This window comes from Balaenoptera ricei, chromosome 11, assembly GCF_028023285.1.
Source record: "Balaenoptera ricei isolate mBalRic1 chromosome 11, mBalRic1.hap2, whole genome shotgun sequence".
Taxonomy (NCBI): domain Eukaryota; kingdom Metazoa; phylum Chordata; class Mammalia; order Artiodactyla; family Balaenopteridae; genus Balaenoptera; species Balaenoptera ricei.
Window position 1 is genome coordinate 41983146 of NC_082649.1, and position 19694 is coordinate 42002839.

The window sequence follows — 19694 nt, forward strand, 5'->3', positions numbered from 1 at the left end:
TACTTGCATCCTAGGTCCTAGTGGAATGTGCTTCTTTATAATGGGTGGGAAGAATGGCTACACAAAGAATTCATTCTCTCTTCTTCTTGTTCTTGTCCTTGCAGACGTGTAATCCACGTGTGTATTCTTGGGAGACGTGAGTGTTGTTCCCGGCAGTGGGGAAGGTTGAGCCCAGTTTAGGTGGGAGCCTCTGGGCGCTAGAAAGGGCTTGAGCAGGTGCGGTTGTGTGAGGTACTCTCTGGCTCCTCCAGCTCAGCCATCACCAGTGTAAGGATGGTGATTGGATGCCAGGATGCATCTCCCAAGGTCAGATTCCGAATTCTCCGCTCCCGTGATCCTTGGGGTTATCACGCCAGCCTTAAGGCTGTGGCCCGCCTGCTCCTGGTCTGAGGCATCACAGCGCCTCACCTGGACCTGCTGTTCTGTACTAGGGAAGGACCATAGTATTCCATTACAAGTTAATCACTAAAGGGATGTTGCCTGTAAGCTTAAATTCTACATAATGGCCCATGTCTGGGAACCCTGCCTCCCAGGTAATGAGCGTCAAGCTAAAATACCTTTGTTTAGCTCACAGGAAACGTCCTGACCAGGCCCACCTGTGAATGACTGCAGGAAGGGAGGAATTAACACACCCCCTCCAGAGACTGACCAGAACCAGGAAATGCTTGACTTGACCCCTCCCTTTTTAGTATAAAAGAAGCCTGAATTCTGACTCAGGCAAGATGGTTCTTTGGGACACGAGTCCACCATCTTCTCGGTCTGCTGGCTTTCCGAATAAAGTCACCATTCCTTGCCCCAACACTTCATCTCTTGATTTATTGGCCTGTTGTGCGGCAAGCAGTGCGAGCTTGGACTCAGTAACAATTCCCACTCTTAATGCTATTTTCATCTATGAGGTCAGATCTTTGGATTTCAAAACAGAACAGAAACCTTCTGTTAGCATGGAAAGTATTGATAGGAATCAATTAAAATTTCGTATTTTAAAAGTTCTTTGTAACTCCTGAGGGAGGACACGATCCTTTCGTGAAGAACTTAATATATTGACGCCCGCGTCCTTGTGAAGAAGCCAAGTTGGTGATTCTGTCTTGCCAAACTCTTTCTTTTCTCCTTCCTTCCGATACCTGTGAAAAGTCGTGCTGTGTTTTTGCCACCTGACTTGGTCAGTGCTTCCTTATTTTTCTTCTCATTCACCAGGGGATGTGACATCACGTTCTGACTTGAATTTTGGATGCTGAATTCTGACCCCAGATAACGAGAGATTGCTTTGCTGCTTCTTGCAGATACTGTACTTGGTGCTAGCTAATTACAGGCCAAAGCATGTGTCACAAGCTGTTATCTAAGAACCTCGGTAGATTTTGAGTGGGAGGAAGAGCATGCCGAGGAAAATTGAACTTGCAGAATCTCGGGGTCAGAAAGGCACTTTCTAGATCCACTTCCCATCTAATCCATCAGTTCCTGTCAGGAAACCACACTAAGCAGTCATCTGCCCTGTGCTTGAGCAGGGAATTCACTGTATCCCCAGAGGACCCCATCGCATTTTAGTTGAATATATAGAGGGACTTTTTTCTTTCTTTGGTTGGGCCATACTGAGCAAGTCTGATTTTTTTACCACGTGATAGGTCTTCAGATACTCATAAGCTATTTGACAATCCCTGCAAATCTGACTCCCTTTCGGTTCTTCATGGGGTGTGATCAGGGCTCATCACCAGCCTTGCTGTTCTGGTTGCTCTGTACTGAGCTTGTTCCAGTATCTTGTGCAGTTCTCGTTTTTGCCTGGCAAGCATGCATGTGAAAGAGTGTGACATTGTCCTTAGACCTTTGGTCTGTATGGTTCTTAGATATATTGATACTTCATAATGGCAGTCAGTTCCAAATCTTGCATATGTGGTGGGAGAGGAATGCACTTTGTTTTTTTTAAATTGAAGTATCGTTGCTTTACAATGTTGTGTTAGTTTCTGGTGTACAGCGAAGTGGTTCAGTTATACATACATATGCATAAATGCATATTCTTTTTCATATTCTTTTCCACTAAGGTTCATTGTAGGATATTGATTGGGTAAAAAGGCTTCCGAGAGGTTGTGACATTTGGGGTGAGTGAGCTGTTGCTAGCCGGAGAGAGGTGCTGGAGACAGTCAGGGCCTGGTGTGGAGCAGATAGTTCCCTGGGGCTGTGGGTGTGGAGACTGAGGTCAGAAAGGCCACTGGGCAGTTGAGGGCAGAGGTCAGACCAGACACCAGACTTGCAGCCAGGGAGGCTGGGTATGAGCTGCGGCTCGGATACCTTACGTACCATATTGTCCTTCTCAAGTTCAGCTCGAATGACTGATTGCTCCCTGGGCGGTTCTGTTGGTGGCGTGAGATACGAGGCAGCACTTTGCAAGCTGCCAAAACCTATAGAAAATGTTGATGCTGTTAGTAGAAGATGCCCAGGTTAGGAGAGCCCCAGTTGTGCCCCTCCGGGGCCTGTGCCTCGTTCTGTAAGCAGTGGCCGGCTGCTGGAGGCTTCAGGAAGACGCATCCAGGCTGCTGGGGGTCGAGCAGACTCGTGGGGTGATCCGGAGACTCGGCCACATGTGCAGTGTTGCCCCCGTGTGTGCAGAGATGCTCCACCCCTGACCGGCAAGTACATGTTTGGAAGCTGACCCGCTTGAGAGGTGGAGGCTCTTGGTTCAAGGCCAAGGGGGAGAGACATGGGCAGTTGCATCACCCGCTCGCCTTCCTTTCTCATAATTAGACTCCCAGGCTGTGGGCCCTGGAAGAGAGCCTGGAGCCCTAATTGAGTCCCTTTGGCATCTGGAGTGCCCAGGCCTCTGCTGCTGGTCATCACAGGGCCAGGCCTGGAGGAGTCGGGCCCCAGGGCAGCACCCGCGGGCCTGAGCCAGGCAGCCCTGGAGGGGCTGCTTCCCAGAACCCGTCTCCACCTGCGTGGGCTCAGCCCTCCTCCTGGGCAGGCCTCCTGGCCTCCCCTCCCACTTGTGTGCCTCTCAGGACCGGGCTTGGCCCACCCTGAAGTCTTGACTGACTTTGCCCTTGCCAGGTCACTGAGCTTCCCCGAAATCCTTCCAGCCCTTTCATGTATGTTTTAGTTCACTCTTGCTTTATTTTGTTTTCGATGATTTGATGAGCAGGAAATACTGCTTTTGAATTTACTTGCTGTGTTTGGATAGTAGCTCGAGTACTGGGTAGACGGGGGTGACTGGACTTGTTAACTAACATGTAATGTTAACTAACATGTAAGGACCTCTCCAGGTCCTGTCAGCATTTGGTCTCAGCAGTCTGTTGATTTATGTGTAATAATGTCTTTTTGTTTGTGGTCTTTCTCTGCTTTTGAAAATAACAGAAGTCTTGAAATGAATGGGCATGGTTCTCGTTTAGCACTTAGCTTCATCCTAACAGTATAATCCAAGGGCAGCAAGGTGTTATAACTGGACCTACATTTCTTACACTTGAAAAGTTTTAGTAGCTTGGATATATAGGAGGGAGTGCTTTATGGTGAGATAATAGTGATAATTATAGCTAACATTTATTAACCATTTCTTATATGCCAGGCACTGTTCTACATATTTGACCTCGATTCACTCATATAATTGTCACTGCACTTCTGTGAGGGATGGGTACTATTATGACCCCCTTTTACAGATGGAGAAACTGAGGCATAGAGCAGTTAAGCAGCTTGCATGAGGTCACACAGCCAGCCAGTAACTTGGGGAGCCAGGTCTACAGACTTTGGACTCCACAATGCTTCTTGGCCTTGCTGTTTACAGTGGACAGGTAGGGACTTTGGACCTGAGTTTGAATCCTGACACTGACACACCTGTGTAAATGGGGCCCAGGTGTGTACCCTCCCTGTGCTGCACTTTCATTATTTGTGAAATCCTGGTAGCTGTCAGGCTCAGGGTGGTTTTTAAGATTAAGTGAGGTGATGTTTACAGAGCCCCCAGCCTGGCACCTTAGAGGCATCTCTTATTTAGTTTAGAGCTACTTTGGTGAAAAGTGAAGTGCTGAAACTTTTTGAAATTAGACTTTCAAAGTCTACTCTGGTCATGTAGCATTTTAATTTTAAATTGCTTGGACCTATGCATACTTGATGCTCTTCCCAAGTCTTTGATGCATAGTCAGCCGCAGTGCCAGGCTGTGGAAGATGCTTTCCAGAGAGAAAGTGGTGCTGGGTTGGGGTCAGCCCCTGTTGGTGCTGATGGGGTGGGTGGGTGATGCTGATGGGATTCCATGACAGGGATGAAGGGATGACCTGATGTCCTTTTATTAGACGCACCTGGGTAAAAAGCTGGACTCAGGGTTGAGAGTTGGAGGCTGGGGGCTGGGGAAGTGGTAGCATGGAAGCTACTGGGACCCTGGAGCTACTTCAGAAAATTGCCCCAAGAACTTACGGGGGATGGTCCATGCCATTGTGTCCGGGCACCTGGGAGGTCTTGCTTGTTTCCTGGGGTCCAGGAGCTGAAGGAAGGTGGCTGTCTCTCCTACTTCGCTTTGGGATTCATCCAGGAGTTCCCTTTTTCTCTAATGTTCTTTTTGGTCACATGCCGAAAAGAGAGGGTTTCGACTCAGAACTCTTGAGGTGATGAACTGAGTAAGCACTTATCCCAAGGAGGCGGCTGGTCAGCGGCTCGAGCACACTGCGGGGACCTCTCTGTAGAGCTTGGTGACGATGGAAGAGCTGAGTCCTCAGCTGCTGAGCTGAGCAAGTGGAGTGGCTGGTGGGGCAGCCTCGGGTCCTCACCCAGCACCGCTGTATGTGCCAATGTTGAACGAACACCAGGAATGTCTGCGTGGCCTCTGACCAAGGTTGTTGGCAAACAGTAGCAATAACATCTAAAGAATGTCCAAAAGAGCAGCTTAAAGAAGTGGCTGGGGGAGAGCTTTGCCTGTCCTCTCCACACACAAAGCATTTACTCAGATGGAGACCATGGGGGTGCAGCATGTTCTGGGAGACCCTGATGGTTTCTCTTGTTCCTTACGCGGTAGGCAGTTCAGAAAGTTTTCAGAATTAGGCCTTGTGTTTCTTCATCTGGATTAATATTAGAATTTAATATCTCGTTCAGCTCGTGGAGCTAAAATGCAGGGATCGGCAGGTGCTCTGTTGTGTTTTTGCATAACTGTGTGGGAGTTGCCAGGGAATCTACTCTCGGGTCTTTCCATCTTGCTTTGCACTCAGCTGTCTGGGGCAGCCGGTAGGAAACAGTATGCATTGAGTGTGCGTGAGAAGCTTGAACACGAGAGATGATCGCTTTTGAAGATGCAAGGCCACCCTCATAGGAGCTAGAAACACTTTGGAACCCAAGCCTCTCTAGGTGGAGAGACACGCTCTTCCTAAAGTTCCTGAATTATGCAATTTTACTCTTAAATTGTGATTACAGATGCCAAAGTACATGTTGTAGCTCATGCATATTTAGAATATATTAGAAAATGTTTGGGGGCAAGGTAAGCCCTTCTGCACTATTAAATTTGACAGTGATCACTATATTTCTAAATGCCTGAAATCTGGCTGGGGCCTAACAGTGACTTCTTCATCTATGCAAAGACCGAATTGCAATATTTAAATTGTCTGGAGTCTTGTGGGGCCTCAGCAGATGTGCGTCCGTGCTTGGGTTATTTCTTCTCTTGAGTTTACTCTGTTGCTCGATGATGCGCCCCCTCCTCTTGTGGAAAAGTCCTTTGGCAATTGCTCGAAACAAACTCTCCACAATAAATATGGTACTGTGATGACTAGCACCGCAGGACTCAGCCCCTGCAGCAGTTTGTTGGACACAGATTCTGGGTGGAAATACATCAGATTCACTGGTGACTCAGGTCCCTCCCCCACCCTTCAGAAATCTCTCGATAGTGGTTTATAACAATTTGGTCATCTTAAGTGTTATTGAGGATAAGAGATAAAGTCCTTTTCTTTCCCTTTACTTATAATGAGTATGCACCAAAAGTGCCATTATATGTCACCTTAGAAGATTAGGAGCCATCCTTTTGTCTTGTTTTGATTTAATTTATTTCAAATCACATTGATGGGCGTTTTAAAATTCCTCCCTGGGACTTCTCTGGTGGTGCAGCGGTTAAGAATCCGCCTGCCAATGCCGGGACATGGGTTCGAGCCCTGGTCCAGGAAGATCCCACATGCCGTGGAGCAACTAAGCCCATGCACTGCAGCTGTTGAGCCCGTGCTCTAGAGCCTGGGAGCCACAACTGCTGAGCCCACGCGCCACAACTACTGAAGCTTGCGCGCCTAGAGCCCATGCTCTGCAACAGGAGAAGCCACCGCAATAAGAAGCCCGTGCACCGCAACAAAGAGTAGCCCCTGCTCGCCGCAACTACAGAAAGACCGCGTGCAGCAACGAAGACCCAATGCAGCCAAAAATAGATTAAAACAAAAAAAAGATAAAAAATAAAATTCCTCCCTTACAATCAAACGTCCTGTGCATTGTTTTCAGTGCATCTCCTCCTTTGGGTATCCCAACCCCTTCTCTATTAAGGGCCTTGAATCTTGCCCCAGCACCTTATATCCTCTGTCAGCATCGGATCAAACACGAGCTCTCATGCCAACCAGAGAGTAAAGCCAGTGCTCCCTGTCTCAGTTAAAGGTAAGTGTGGCATGAAGGGCACTGGGCAAGTAGTATACGATAGCCCAGGATGTGCTGTGTTGACCTTCACACTTCTTCAGGCTTCATATCCACGGCAGACCTTGACGTGGTTTTATATTGACATTCATATGAACAATTCTAAGATATTCTGCATATGTTATAACAAAAAGTCACACAATGACCGTTTTCACAATGTGGTATCTCCAAACAAAGTGTTCCCTTGTGGAAGGGCTTGGAGTCTTCGTGAAGTTTCTCTAATGGACACTTCCTCCGTCTTAGGACTCAGGCTGATTTGGGGCATCGTGGAGTTGGTAGTGTGATTTGACTGAGGATGTTGCAGAATATTCAGGGGGAAATGACACAGTACAATCTGATTTGTTCAGATTATATAGAAAAAGACTCACAAATTAGGCCTGTCATTACTCTAAAATTGTAAAGCCAAAGAGGTATTGATGAGCTTTCTGGTTACCAAAAGAGAGTCTTTACCAGTTTCTTGAGTGATTGTGATCTGGTAACTCAGATTACTTTTTTAAATGCTGTGTCAGTGACTGAGTTCCTCCATTTCTTGCTCTCTCTCTAGAAAGATCAATCCTTGGCTAAGGGTGCTATCGATTTATTACTATAGAAGATGGAAAACATTAACGAATAGGCAGTTGGCCGTATTCTCTTCATCCAAGATATGCGTTCATTAGTGTTGCCCATATCTTTTTTCTTAGCTGAGCCTGGAAGAACTCAGAACATTGATCTAAATGTTGATGAATTTCCTGAGAAAATTCAGAAACAACCTTCTTATCAGTTTCTCTGAATAATCCATTTTTTTTTTTATTTTTTTATTTATGACTGTGTTGGGTCTTCGTTTCTGTGCGAGGGCTTTCTCTAGCTGTGGCAAGTGGGGGCCACTCTTCATCGTCGTGCGCGGGCCTCTCACTATCGCGGCCTCTCTTGTTGCGGAGCACAGGCTCCAGACGCGCAGGCTCAGTAATTGTGGCTCACGGGCCCAGTTGCTCCGCGGTATGTGGGATCTTCCCAGACCAGGGCCCGAACCCGTATCCCCTGCATTGGCAGGCAGATTCTCAACCACTGCGCCACCAGGGAAGCACCCTGAATAATCCATTCTTAAGTGATGTCTCGTAGGAATCTTTGATCTTATTGGTGTGGTGTGATTGACAATAAAATAGCCTAATTGACCATTTTTTTTTTTAAACCTGAAGGAGCATAATGTAGGGTCTGACAAGATGTTTATTATCCTTTCTTAGTATTTTGAGCCTCACTTGTGATGATTTGTACTTTCTCTCTTGTATTTTAACTTCTTGATCTACCTGTTTGTGTCAGCCCCTGGGTGTCCCTTGAGATTAAGGACTACACCTGTTTGATCATCTTTTCCTCCACTTCAAAACCCTGCACATGGTAGGCACATTTTCTATGTAGTGCTTGCTACTGCTTGTTAGCTTGGATAAATTGTATTGAATCTAAGCCAAAACATCCCCCAAACACAGTTTTATTCCATTTGAGTCATGTAATGCCTTCGTGAGTACAATGTGTGAAAAATTCAACCCTATTCAAAAATCCTGTGTCAAAATATAATAGAAAAAAACACTTAATAACCTGAATTGAATATCTGTTTGCCTTCTTGCTGGAAGAGCTGTTTTTTGGTATGTAAGCTGGTTTTAGCTCCTTCCTTTCAAGTTTTGCTTGAAGTCGGTTCAAGTTTGAAGGAAAAACAACTCTTTCTTCAGATAAATAGTCTTTAGTTTTCTGTGGTACAAAATATCAATACCCCAAAGTTGAGTGATCCTTAATCATTGAATTTAAGTTCTTTTTTTCTCAGCAGATTTACCTTTTTAAAGTAGTTTTTTAAAAAAATTTTTTTTAATTTTTAAATTTTATTTATTTTTGGCTGCATTGCGTCTTCGTTGCTGCACGTGGGCTTTGTCTAGTTGCAGAGAGCGGGGGCTACTCTTCATTGCGGTGTGCGGGCTCTAGGGCGTGCGGGCTTCAGTAGCTGTGGCACACGGGCTCAGTAGCTGTGGCTTGTGGACTCTAGAACGCAGGCTCAGTAGTTGTGGCACACGGGCTTAGTTGCTCCACGGCATGTGGGATCTTCCTGGACCAGGGATCGAACCCGTGTCCCCTGCATTGGCAGGCGGATTCTCAACCACTGAGCCACCAGGGAAGCCCTTAAAGTAGTTTTTTCCCTAAAACTATATTATATTTTTTAACATAATAGGGATTGTATAGTTTATACACTTTTACATTGTTTTTTCATAATCCTAGAACACTTGGATTTATCGTATTATTAAACATTCTCCAGAAACATTTTCAATGGCCATACAATAGTTCATTGTTTGACTTTACCAGCCTGTGTTTAATCCTTCCCCTTTGTTAGTGTTTCAGGTTGATATCTTGTTCTCATCATGGCACGTTTGACCCTTCCCATGCTGGACTACTCCTGCTCAGTCCAAATCTGTCCCTTCTCCCTCTGTGCCATCAGCCTGCCCTGGCTTTCCCCTCGTTCAGGTTCTCAGTAAAGGAACGCTGTCCTAATCCATCGTACTTTCAATGAAGGTTTCTCTTCTCCAAGCCATTGCAATACCAGTCCCAGCCTCATCCAGGCTTCTGATCATAGCACCATAAATGATGCATTCCTGGTTTTACGATTTTTCAAAGTGATTCACACCTGAGCTGTTTTAATTACCAGGGGTGCACCCTTGAGGCATTCATATCCTCTTTAGTGTTCATTCATGATGCCAGCTTGATAATGTAATGAAAACACCGTGAAAGTGTGAACATATATTTGCAAATGAGAGAGGGTAAAATGATTAGTGGAGACCAGAGACAGAAAAATTGGGAAGAGAAATATTCCAAGCAAAGTGAACATCCTTATTATAAATGCTCAAGTATACATGTCAGCACTCAGTGGGAAACTCATTTGCTTCTCTGAACTTTGATTTGCCTGTGACTTTCTGGGCCACGCAAGGAAAAGAATCCACACTCTTTTTGTTGCCAAAAGAAAAGGTACCTGTGCTGCTCAATCAGGAACCGATTAAACATTGTATTATAGAACAGGAGACTTTTTTCCCTGTGGTCTATTTCATTTATTTGTCTTATGGGCAAATCAGTGGGCAAGGAAATATATTTCTCCTTGCTTTGCATTATAGAGGAAGCGGTTAGTTTTACTGAAGGGATTGAACCTTTTATCTCATTTCATGTTTATTATCTGTACCCTGGCCCACGCAGTAGTGTGTGGATATAAGCTTCCCATTTTGTGAACCAGCGTTTCAAATTCTTTAGTATTTGTGACTCTCTTTTGAATTCCATTCTATATCTATCTGAAAATCGTTCAGAAAATTCGAATCGCCAGTTGAATAGACAGTGTAGTCAGTCTTTTTTGAATTCCACCAGGGCTGCCCTGCTGCTGGGTGATGTTTCCTCCTTTGCCTCCAAAAGTGGACCAAGCCTTTCTTCTTGATGTGCCCCTTTTGCTCTGTCATATTATAAACTTGTATCACATTCTGTCTCCTGGTTTCCTGTCTCTTTCAGCCTTTCCCCTGGCCTTAGGCTTTATCTGGAGTTACCTCTCCAGGCCCAGGACCCTCTAGAAGTTACTCACTTTCTTATCTGTCTAGATTTCTTCTCTTTCACGTCTGCTCTCTCTGCCTGGATTGAATTGGCCACAGCGCCCCTGCCATGCGGGCTTGTTAGCATGTTCTTTTCTTTCCTACAGCGCTGGCAACATTTTAGTGTAACACCTATCCTAGCCCCAATTCCCCCTTCCCATGACTTTGTTTCACTTAGCTCTTTAGAATATAGTTTCACAAATGTTTTTTGTTTGCCAGTTACTTGAGAATTTATTATTCTGTGATCCTCCAATGCTGTTATGCCTGAAAGAATGTTATTAACTAGCAGCAGTATCAGGGAGCCGTGAAATGTTGCTGAAACCTCAGTTTCCTCATCTGTGAACTGAAGATAAAAAACTTTACCTCACTGGTGCATATAGGGATTTGATTAAATAAAAGTGTCTAGGAAAATTCTAATATGAAAAGCTATATGCACAATGTTCATTGCAGCACTATTCACAATAGCCAAGACATGGAAGCAACCTATTATAAATGCCCACTGACAGATGAATGGATAAAGAAGATGTGGTACGTATATACAATGGAATATTACTCAGCCATAAAAAAAGCATGAAATAGTGCCATTTGCAGCACCGTGGGTGGACCTAGAGATTATCATACTAAGTGAAGTCAGTCAGAGAAAGACAAATACCAAATGATATCACTTATATGTGGAATCTAAAAAAATGAGACAATTGTACTTATTTACAAAACAGAAATGGACCCACAGACATAGAAAACAAACTTATGGTTACCAAAGGGGAAAGTGGGGTGGAGGGGAGGGATAAATTAGGAGTTTGGGATTAAAAGATACACAGTACTGTATATAAAGTAGATAACCAACAAGGACCTACTGTATAGCACAGGGAGCTATATTCAATATCTTGTAATAACCTATAATGGAAAAAAATCTGAGAAAGAACATATATATATATGTGTATATATATGTAAATATAACTGAATCACTTTGCTGTACACCTGAAACTAACACAACATTGTAAATCAACTGTACTTCAATTTAAAATAAAATGTCTGTGTGTTCCTAGCTTAGTCTTTCATTACCAAAGGGGATTCCTTCTTTATTGTCTACCAATTCTCTGCATGATTTGACATCTTTATTGAGATGTAATTCACGGGCTGTACAGTTCCCCCATTTAAAGTGAATGATTCAGTGGTTTTAGTATATTCGCAGGGTTGTGCGGCCATTACCACAATTAATTTTAGAATGTTTTCATCGCCCCAGAAGGAACCCCATACCCATTAGCAGTCATTTCCCGTTTCCTAGGCAACCACTAATCTACTTTCTGTAATTTTATGTATCTTTAACTGCATGCTTATTGTATTGCACGTTAATAGGATTTTCATGTTTCTTATGGTACACTGAAGGTATTTTGAAATGCAGTCCTAATATTTTTAGCACTAAAAACAGCCCTTCGATCACTTAATGCTTATTTTTTACACAGGGAAACAGAGGACCAGGGAAGTCAAGTGATTCATCTGGGGACATTCCCATTTCATCCCTCTTTACTAAAACATACTAGAAAAAGTATCTTATTGACGCTTATTTCATCAATAGTTCTTATTTTTGAGTGTTTGCTGAAACCCTTTCAAATTCAAATTCTGGACGTGGGATATGATTATTTGAATTCTCTGCTTTAGCCAATGGATCTTTTAACTATTCTGTGACTATTTCTTGGGCTTTTCCTTTTATCCCTAACTTTCTTGTGTATCAAAAGTCATGTCTTAACCAAAGTTTATTCAGTTTGTTATTATATTTTCTGTTTAAATTTCCTTTGGAAAAATCATTACTCTGTGATCAACCATAGCGTTTTCTAGGATAATCTGTGCAGTTTTTATATGTGTTCTTCTGTGGCACCCCTGAGGCCCCTACCTCATTTTGCGGTAGACCATTTAATCTACCAGATTTCTCCCCTCCCATGCCTCTTTTCAGTGTGATTTTTGCTGCTCTTTCCATCTGCCAGTGGAGACTATTTCTCCACTCCCCTGACTATGGACTGAAATGACATGGTGCAAATTTCAAGGTCTTGGCCCCAAGAGTCCTCCCAGGCTCTTTGTCCCTTTTAAATGGTACTCAGAGAGCTTCAGGCAAGAAGCCACTCGATCGTAAGGGAGAAGAAAGAGACCTGTGGAGAACAGAGGCACTCCAGCTGGGTACTGGCACTAATTGCCAGACCATAAGCGTGAGGCCAGGGTGGTCTTCCAGCCCTTCCGACCCTCCAGCTGCTTGTAATTGCATGAGTGAGCTCGGGTGAAAACAGCAGAGGAACTTCCCAGCAAACCCACAGAAATGTGAGAAATTTCAAAAAATCATATTGCTTTTGAGTCACTAAGTTTGGGATGGTCTGTTATGCAGCAGTGGCTGACTGATACATGTAGGCATTAGCACTGTGGTGACATTGAGACGACTAGAGTATGTGATCCAGGTAAAGCCCTTAGCTCACTGCCGAGCACAGAGAATCCCTCAGTAAAGGTTGACAGCTATATCATAACGGCTACAGAATGATCATTCTAACGTTGTTGTTTTGGTTACTGTTGGTTGTTTTATTTCTCTTCCTCCTCCGGACATAATGCCATTGCTTTTCATTATCATTAACGCCGATGAGTTAAAGAATTTGATGTCATGGTGCTAATTGTCTGGTATTTTTTCTTCCTGATTAGTAAGTAGTTTAAAGCTTTAAAAAGACTTTTCTTATTGTGAAATAAAAATATTTCATGTATACTGAAAAGTGCATAAAGCATAAATGTACAGCTTACAGTATATAACAAATTATAAAATGAATACTCGTAACTGCCACTCAGCTTAGAAGGTTTAACATTGGCAGGCCTCCTAATGCCCATTGCATGACCTTCCTGATCATAATATTTCCCTCACACCTAGAGGTAGCCACTAACTTGACTTAATAGTAATCACATCTTTGCCTTTTTTAAAAATATTTTTTACCGCCTCTGTATGCATCTCTAACAAAGCAGTTTAGTTTTGGTGATTTTTCAACATTATATAAATGGAATAATATAGTATGCCTTCTTTTGTGTCTGGCTTCATTTGCTGAATATTATTTCTAGATTTCTCCATGCTATGACTAAGAGTAAGCTTCCATTTTCATTGCTGTGAAAAATTTTATTACAAGAATATACCTCTGTCAGATCTACTGTTGATGGGTATTTGGGTTATTTACAGTTTTGGGCAATTACGAACAGTTCTGTCAAGCACGTTCTTGTATATATTCTGGAATAGAATATGTGAGAGTTTTAAAAAAAATTATAAGGCATATACCTAGGAGTAGAATTTCTGGGTAATAAAGTCACAGTTACTTTTTGTAAGTCTCGTAGAAAAGAACATTGCCAGATGATACGAATGATAAATACTGTAGCAAGTGTTATTCTCACGTGGAGATTAGAACCATTGGTTTACAGCATCTTTACCAAGGAGGTTGACCACAAAGGCAGTTCAGGTCTTTGGGGACAGGAGTAGGGATGTGATGAGAGTTACGTAGGATGGAAAGGGGTCAAATTTAGTTGAAGGGTTAGAAGACCCCCAGAAGGAAGTCTGCGAGTAAATTTGGTGTCATGACAGCTCAAACAGTTTTTTCAGGAGTTTAATAACATTCTTTATATTGTCATCCCCCAGGTGGATCTGTAACAGTGGTTTATGTTTTCTCCACCTTATGGGGACATTTGGGCAGTGGGGGACAATTGATCATTGGCCATATAGTGATAGCAAAGGACATAGCTCTCTTAGGATTGAGTATTCCTAAGAAGAAGGGAGAGGAACTCACACTATCAAGAGAAGGAAAAAGAATCTTGCCAGAAATGGAGAATGGGAAAAAGAAACATTCTGTTCAACCAGATTAGAGACTCTGTATCTACTAAAAACAATGGTGGCTATAAGAAGACTGTGGTGTAGCAAAGCAAGCCAAGGCAATTTGGGTTTCTTTGCATGTCATTGTACAAAATGTGCTCTAAGTGGGCCAGTGCGCTGTAATCAACATGGTGTGGTTGAAGAATGGTGTCTGTGTACCCCGTCACATGATCACCCTGCTGAGGCATCCTGCCAAGAGGGCTACAGGAATTGTTCCTCATGTGCCCTGGCTCATGTCAGAGAGAAGGCAGAAGGGTTTATAAGCTTGTGGAGTTTTCTTCCATGACGATCTGCGGAAGTTGAAAACTTGAAGATTTAATCAGTCTTAGTGGCATTGTGTCTATCTTATAGAATGTAGATAATTTAAAGCATTTGGACACCAAACTAAGATCCCATCAGGATAATAAGGGAAGGATTGAGGAATCACTGTTTTCGTTGTGGGATGCTGTCAGACAGGGTTGTTTTTCCATCTGGTATGTGCATCCCTAGTTGAATAAAGTAGTATTTGTGACAGGTTCTGAGGATGCTTTTAATATGCAGAACAAAACTTAAATTTGCTTGCTTTAAATTAGGATTTAAAATTTGGATTAGGATTAAATTAGGATTTCTATTGGACGTTGGGATTTGCAGGTTGTCATTTCCACAGACATAAAACTAGCTTATTATTCACTGTAGATCTAAGTCCTTGGTTGACTTGGTTTCTTGTATTATTTCTGAACGGTCCTTGAATGTATGGATTTGGTGATGGTTTTTGTGCTGTTGCTGTTATGCCTTTCCTGGAAAACAAAGTGAGCTTTTCATGCCTGAGTAAACACATCGATGCATTATTAAACTGTCAGACTCTTTGAACAACTGGCATAAGCTCAGTTATTCAAATGTGACTCTTTTGAATGGCTTTTGTGTCAGCTAATGCTTTAGTATAACCCACATAAAGAAATTTCAATACCTTTCTTTAAGAAATTAAATTTCATCCCTATGATTAAAGAACTCCAGAGGATTAGTCCTTTTGTTGAGCACGCTCATTGTCATATATAGCTAATTGGTAGCATTCATTTGCTGAGATTCATAGTTCGTTTTATTTTAAAACATCTTTCTTTTTTGTTAAAAAATAAAGTTGTTCATGCATTTCCCTTGTTGCCTAGCATAACATTTTTTCCCCCCTGTTCCCTTCTCAACATGCATGCGTGCTTTTTTCCATAGAGTACCTGCCATTTTGTCTTCTTTTTAAATTATATTTGCATCGTCAATCTTTTTCAAGTTCTCTGGTCTTTACAGTAATTATTTTTGTTGTTTGCTTGGTATTGAGTTATTAATAACATGCTAAACATTTCCCTTATTTGACATGCTTTTCATTTGTAGTGATAAGAATGCAAAGACATATTGTGCACCGTAGCTGGTTTTTCTTATTTTCAATTATGTTAGGAGAATAGATGCCCAAAAGTATTGTTATGATGTCAATGGACTTGAAAAACTTTTTACGTTTTGTGTATTGCCCAACTGGTTTCCAAAGACGATGCCTTCTTTTTGATTGTATAAGTTATAATCCCTTTTACCAAAGGAAAAGAAATGATGAAGCTTATTAAATGTTAGCATCCTTCGCAACTATCATTTGGAGCACCCTGTCATCTTAGTAGAGACTTTCTCCTTTGTAAATTCAATTTCTATTTTTAGCAAGGTAATATATGCAAATAATTTTTAAAAAATCCAATAAGCCTCTTGCCCTCCCCGTCTCCCACTTCAATTTCTGGCTTTTGTGAACCCCCAGCTCTGGGATATTTCTATTGACATTAGCTTCCACATTGCTAAATGGCTTGCTTTTACTGTTTGATTCCGCCCCCCCACCCACACACACTTTTTAGTTATTTATTGATTTCCTTCTATGGAAGATGAGTCTTTAGCACTTACAGTTTCTTTCCCATCCTCTCAGTATTGACATAATATAAATTTTGTTTTTAACAGTATATAAATATTAAAATATTATGACTGTATAAGTATTGATCATAACCAAATTTTATATTTATATTATGACTATATCTTCTTTTACTCTGTATTTTTTCTGGAATTAATAACTCCCTCCTTCTTTGCTTGCTTTGTTTTCTCTATTTCAGTTTCTAATTTGTCACCAAGTAAATCTTCCTGATACTTCCAAACATGTCAGATAATCCCTCACATGTGTTTTTATTTTTATTCTTTTTTATGGGAGCCCTCATATTTTCTTCAGTGTAGACAGGTTGCTCTTGGGACCTGCTGCTTGGTTGCCATCTTGGAATTCCTTCACTGTTTTGTCCTTTGTCTCTCTCTGTTTTGTTGATTCTCTGATTTCTGGATCTCAGATCTTCCTCCTTTTAGATTTATTGGGTTGACCAAAAAGTTCATTCAGTTTTAAGTGAAAATAAGAGATACGTTTTTCATTTTCACCAAGAATTTTATTGAACAACATAGTCACTAACCAAATGAACTTTTTGGCCAACCCAATACTTCCACATTTTGATGGATTCTTTTTTTTTAAAATAAATTTGTTTATTTTATTTATTTATTTTTGACTGCATTGGGTCTTCATTGCTGCATGTGGGCTTTCTCTAGTTGTGGCAAGTGGGGGCTACTCTTCGTTGTGGTGTGCGGGCTTCTCATTGTGGTGGCTTCTCTTGTTGCGGAGCATGGGCTCTAGACGTGCAGGTTTCAGTAGTTGTGGCTCGCGGGCTTAGTTGCCCCATGGCATGTGGGATCTTCCCGGACCAGGGCTCGAACCCGTGTCCCCTGCATTGGCAGGCAGATTCTTTACCACTGTGCCACCAGGGAAGTCCCTCGATGGATTCTTGAGAAAGGTCCAAGGAAGATAAATTTTTTGAGACCATGCGTGTCTGAGAATGTCTTTATTCTGTCACATACCTGATTGATAGTTTGGCTGGGTATGTGATTTTAGGTTGAGAATAATGTTTTCTTGGAATTTTGAAGGCATTGCTCCATTGCCTTCTTACCTTCAAGGTTGCTGTTGAGTCCAGCACCATTCTGATTCCCAATCCTTTGTTATGACCTCCCTTCCCCGCCAACCCCTTGGTCTCTGGAAGCTTTTAGAATCGTCTTATTTCTGGAGTTATGAACTTTTATAATATTCCTTGGTATCCCTATGTGTTTTGTGTCATTCATTTTATTGGCCACGTGTTGGGCCCTTTCAGACTGGAAACTCATGCTCTGCAGTCCCTGTGTTTTCTTTCTCTTTGGAATACCTATTCATTGGATGTAGTACCTTGAGGACTGATCCTCTAATTTTCCTATTTTTTTCTGTCCTGGTTCTCCACCTCATTGTCTTTCTTTTCTACTTTCTGAGGGATTTCTGTTAACTTTATTTTTCATCTCTTTTATTGGATTCTTATATTGATGCTGCACTAGTTTTTAATTTCTGAGAGTTTATTCTTTGAAGCTTGCCTTTTATGGCATCATGCTGCTTCACTTCCTCTTATTTCTCCGTGGGTATTAATTATATTTTTTTTGGTTGGGGAAGTTTTTCCTGCTCCCTACATCACATTCGTTTCTTCTGAGATGTGTGTGGGTGCCCACTCTCTTGCATGGAAAGGGCTTTCCTCAAGTGTCTGGAGAAGCTTGGCTCTGTTTAAATGAGATCCAGGCACTTGAAGTAAAAAAGAAGAGAATTGAAGCTCTGAGTGCATGGGTGGGGCTTGTAACCTGGGGCTTCCCTATTGTATAATCCGTGTCTGTAAGTCTGTCTGTTTTCCCACCTGGGAGCCTGGCTGCAGGGAGAAGGGGGTGGATCTCAGTGAGCAGGCTCTGACCCTCTCCCCCTGTTTCCAGTTGGGTGCCTCACCCCTGCCCTTAGCTGTGCTTACAGTCAGCTCTTCTGGGGGAAATTTCCAGTCCCCTGCCTGGTTGTGCAGGGGAGAGGAGGGGTTATGGGGGCCTAACTGTCTTTATATCCATTTTCATACAGTTCTCCTTCCTTCAGAGGTACCTGGACCTAATCTCCTATTGGCTACTCACTCCATAGGCTTAAATTTCAGCTTTGTATCGATTCTTTCGTTAGCTGTCATTTATTTATCTGTTTTCTAGCTTCAAGGATTTTGTTGCATGTCTAGTTTGCTTCTCGTTCCCTCTCATCTTGAATTGTCTTCATGCCTTTATTTCATATTTTTATATCTATATCCATCTCCCGATAAATTCCTTTAATGCTATTTTAGTACAGTTTTTAAAGGGTGTGGCGCAAAAGGCACCTCTGTGTACTGTGGTTAATGGAAGGATCCAGTGCAGGCTCTTTTTTAGATTGGCCAAAAATAATTTTTTTCTCCTCCACACATTTGTGGGATATTTATATATTTTCTGATGCACAGTAATTTCTTTTAAAAATGTTTAAGAAATATTTTACTCTAATTTTCAAATATCTTTATTTAACATTGCAGATTTCATATCAGTTTCCATAAGTAGAAAATGTGACCACCTACTGGATAATTTAAAGGAGTCATTACTATTCTCATTGAGTTACTTATTCATTGTTAAAAAATTTTAATTTTGAAATAATTGTAGATGGTACACAGAGATGGCCTGTGTACCCAGTTTACCCTGTTTGTGACATCGCCACATTACTTTGGTACAATATCAAAATCAGGAAATTGACATTGGTGCAATCGTCACTAATTTTTAAAAGACGTATTGTTTTAAATTTCATATTGGGCAAAAAGTTTACACTGCAAATAGATGTGAGACCTACATGAAACTATTTTGTCTTTCAGCAATTTTTCCAGCTAGTCAAGTTACGAAAGCTTGGACTTAGCGATAACGAAATTCAGCGGCTCCCTCCAGAAATAGCAAACTTCATGCAGCTGGTGGAGCTTGACGTGTCCCGAAATGGTAAGAAAAAATGATTCCACTTGAATTGTTCATTTGTCTCTTCTGATGCTGATGCTTACAAGTTTTAGTAAATATGGCTGGATAAATGTTCTTGGAGGAAAGCTATGCATATGTTTTGGGATGAAATTAATGCCCGTTATTGAATAGTTTAGTCACCTCGTAGGTATTTACCCAAAATGTCATGACACAGTTTTTAGGCGATAACTTTCTCAAAGTTGGTTCAGTCTGATTCACAGCGGTGGAGCTGCGGACTGGCAAATCCACAGCTTGCCCCCTCGTTTGACTGGAGGTGACATTGAGGGCTGCTAGTATGGTCATTTGTCCAGATCCCGGGGGACTGCTGGGGGGGAAAGCGCCCTAGGGAAGGGTTGGTTTCTCCTGGCTATGGCCTGGCTGCCTGGGCTGCCCGCCTGAGAATCCGTCTCCCTCCTGCAGTGAACAGACCTGCTTGCCGTCCAGGCATTTCTGTCAGTTTCATTCAGTTCTGATTAGGCCCCGGGTAGGTCTGCCCACTTGAATTATTTGTGTGGCATATTTGTGAGTTTATTCTGATTTTCAGATTTCACTGTAATGTTGCTTCCTTTTAACTGAACGCCCTAGCAGGGTGTTTATATCCTGTTTAACCTTTTACTTTTAAATGGGTACCCTGGTTTTACCTTGGGTTTTATAGCCCTTAGAGCATTCCCCGGGCAGGCTGGTCCCATGGCTTGTTGGAGCATGTTTGATTAATTACTTCAAGTTAAAGTGGCAG

The 19694-nt window shown here is 42.2% G+C and overlaps 1 protein-coding gene across 1 annotated transcript in view; it reads left to right on the forward strand.

Annotated features, from left to right (window-relative positions):
- The window catches only part of LRRC1 (leucine rich repeat containing 1), a 126803-nt gene that overhangs the window by 25934 nt on the left and 81175 nt on the right, over positions 1–19694 (forward strand). The window contains exon 2 of the mRNA XM_059938983.1: positions 18826–18943. Coding sequence (XP_059794966.1) covers positions 18826–18943 — 118 coding nt within the window. The remainder of the gene's footprint in view (positions 1–18825; positions 18944–19694) is intronic.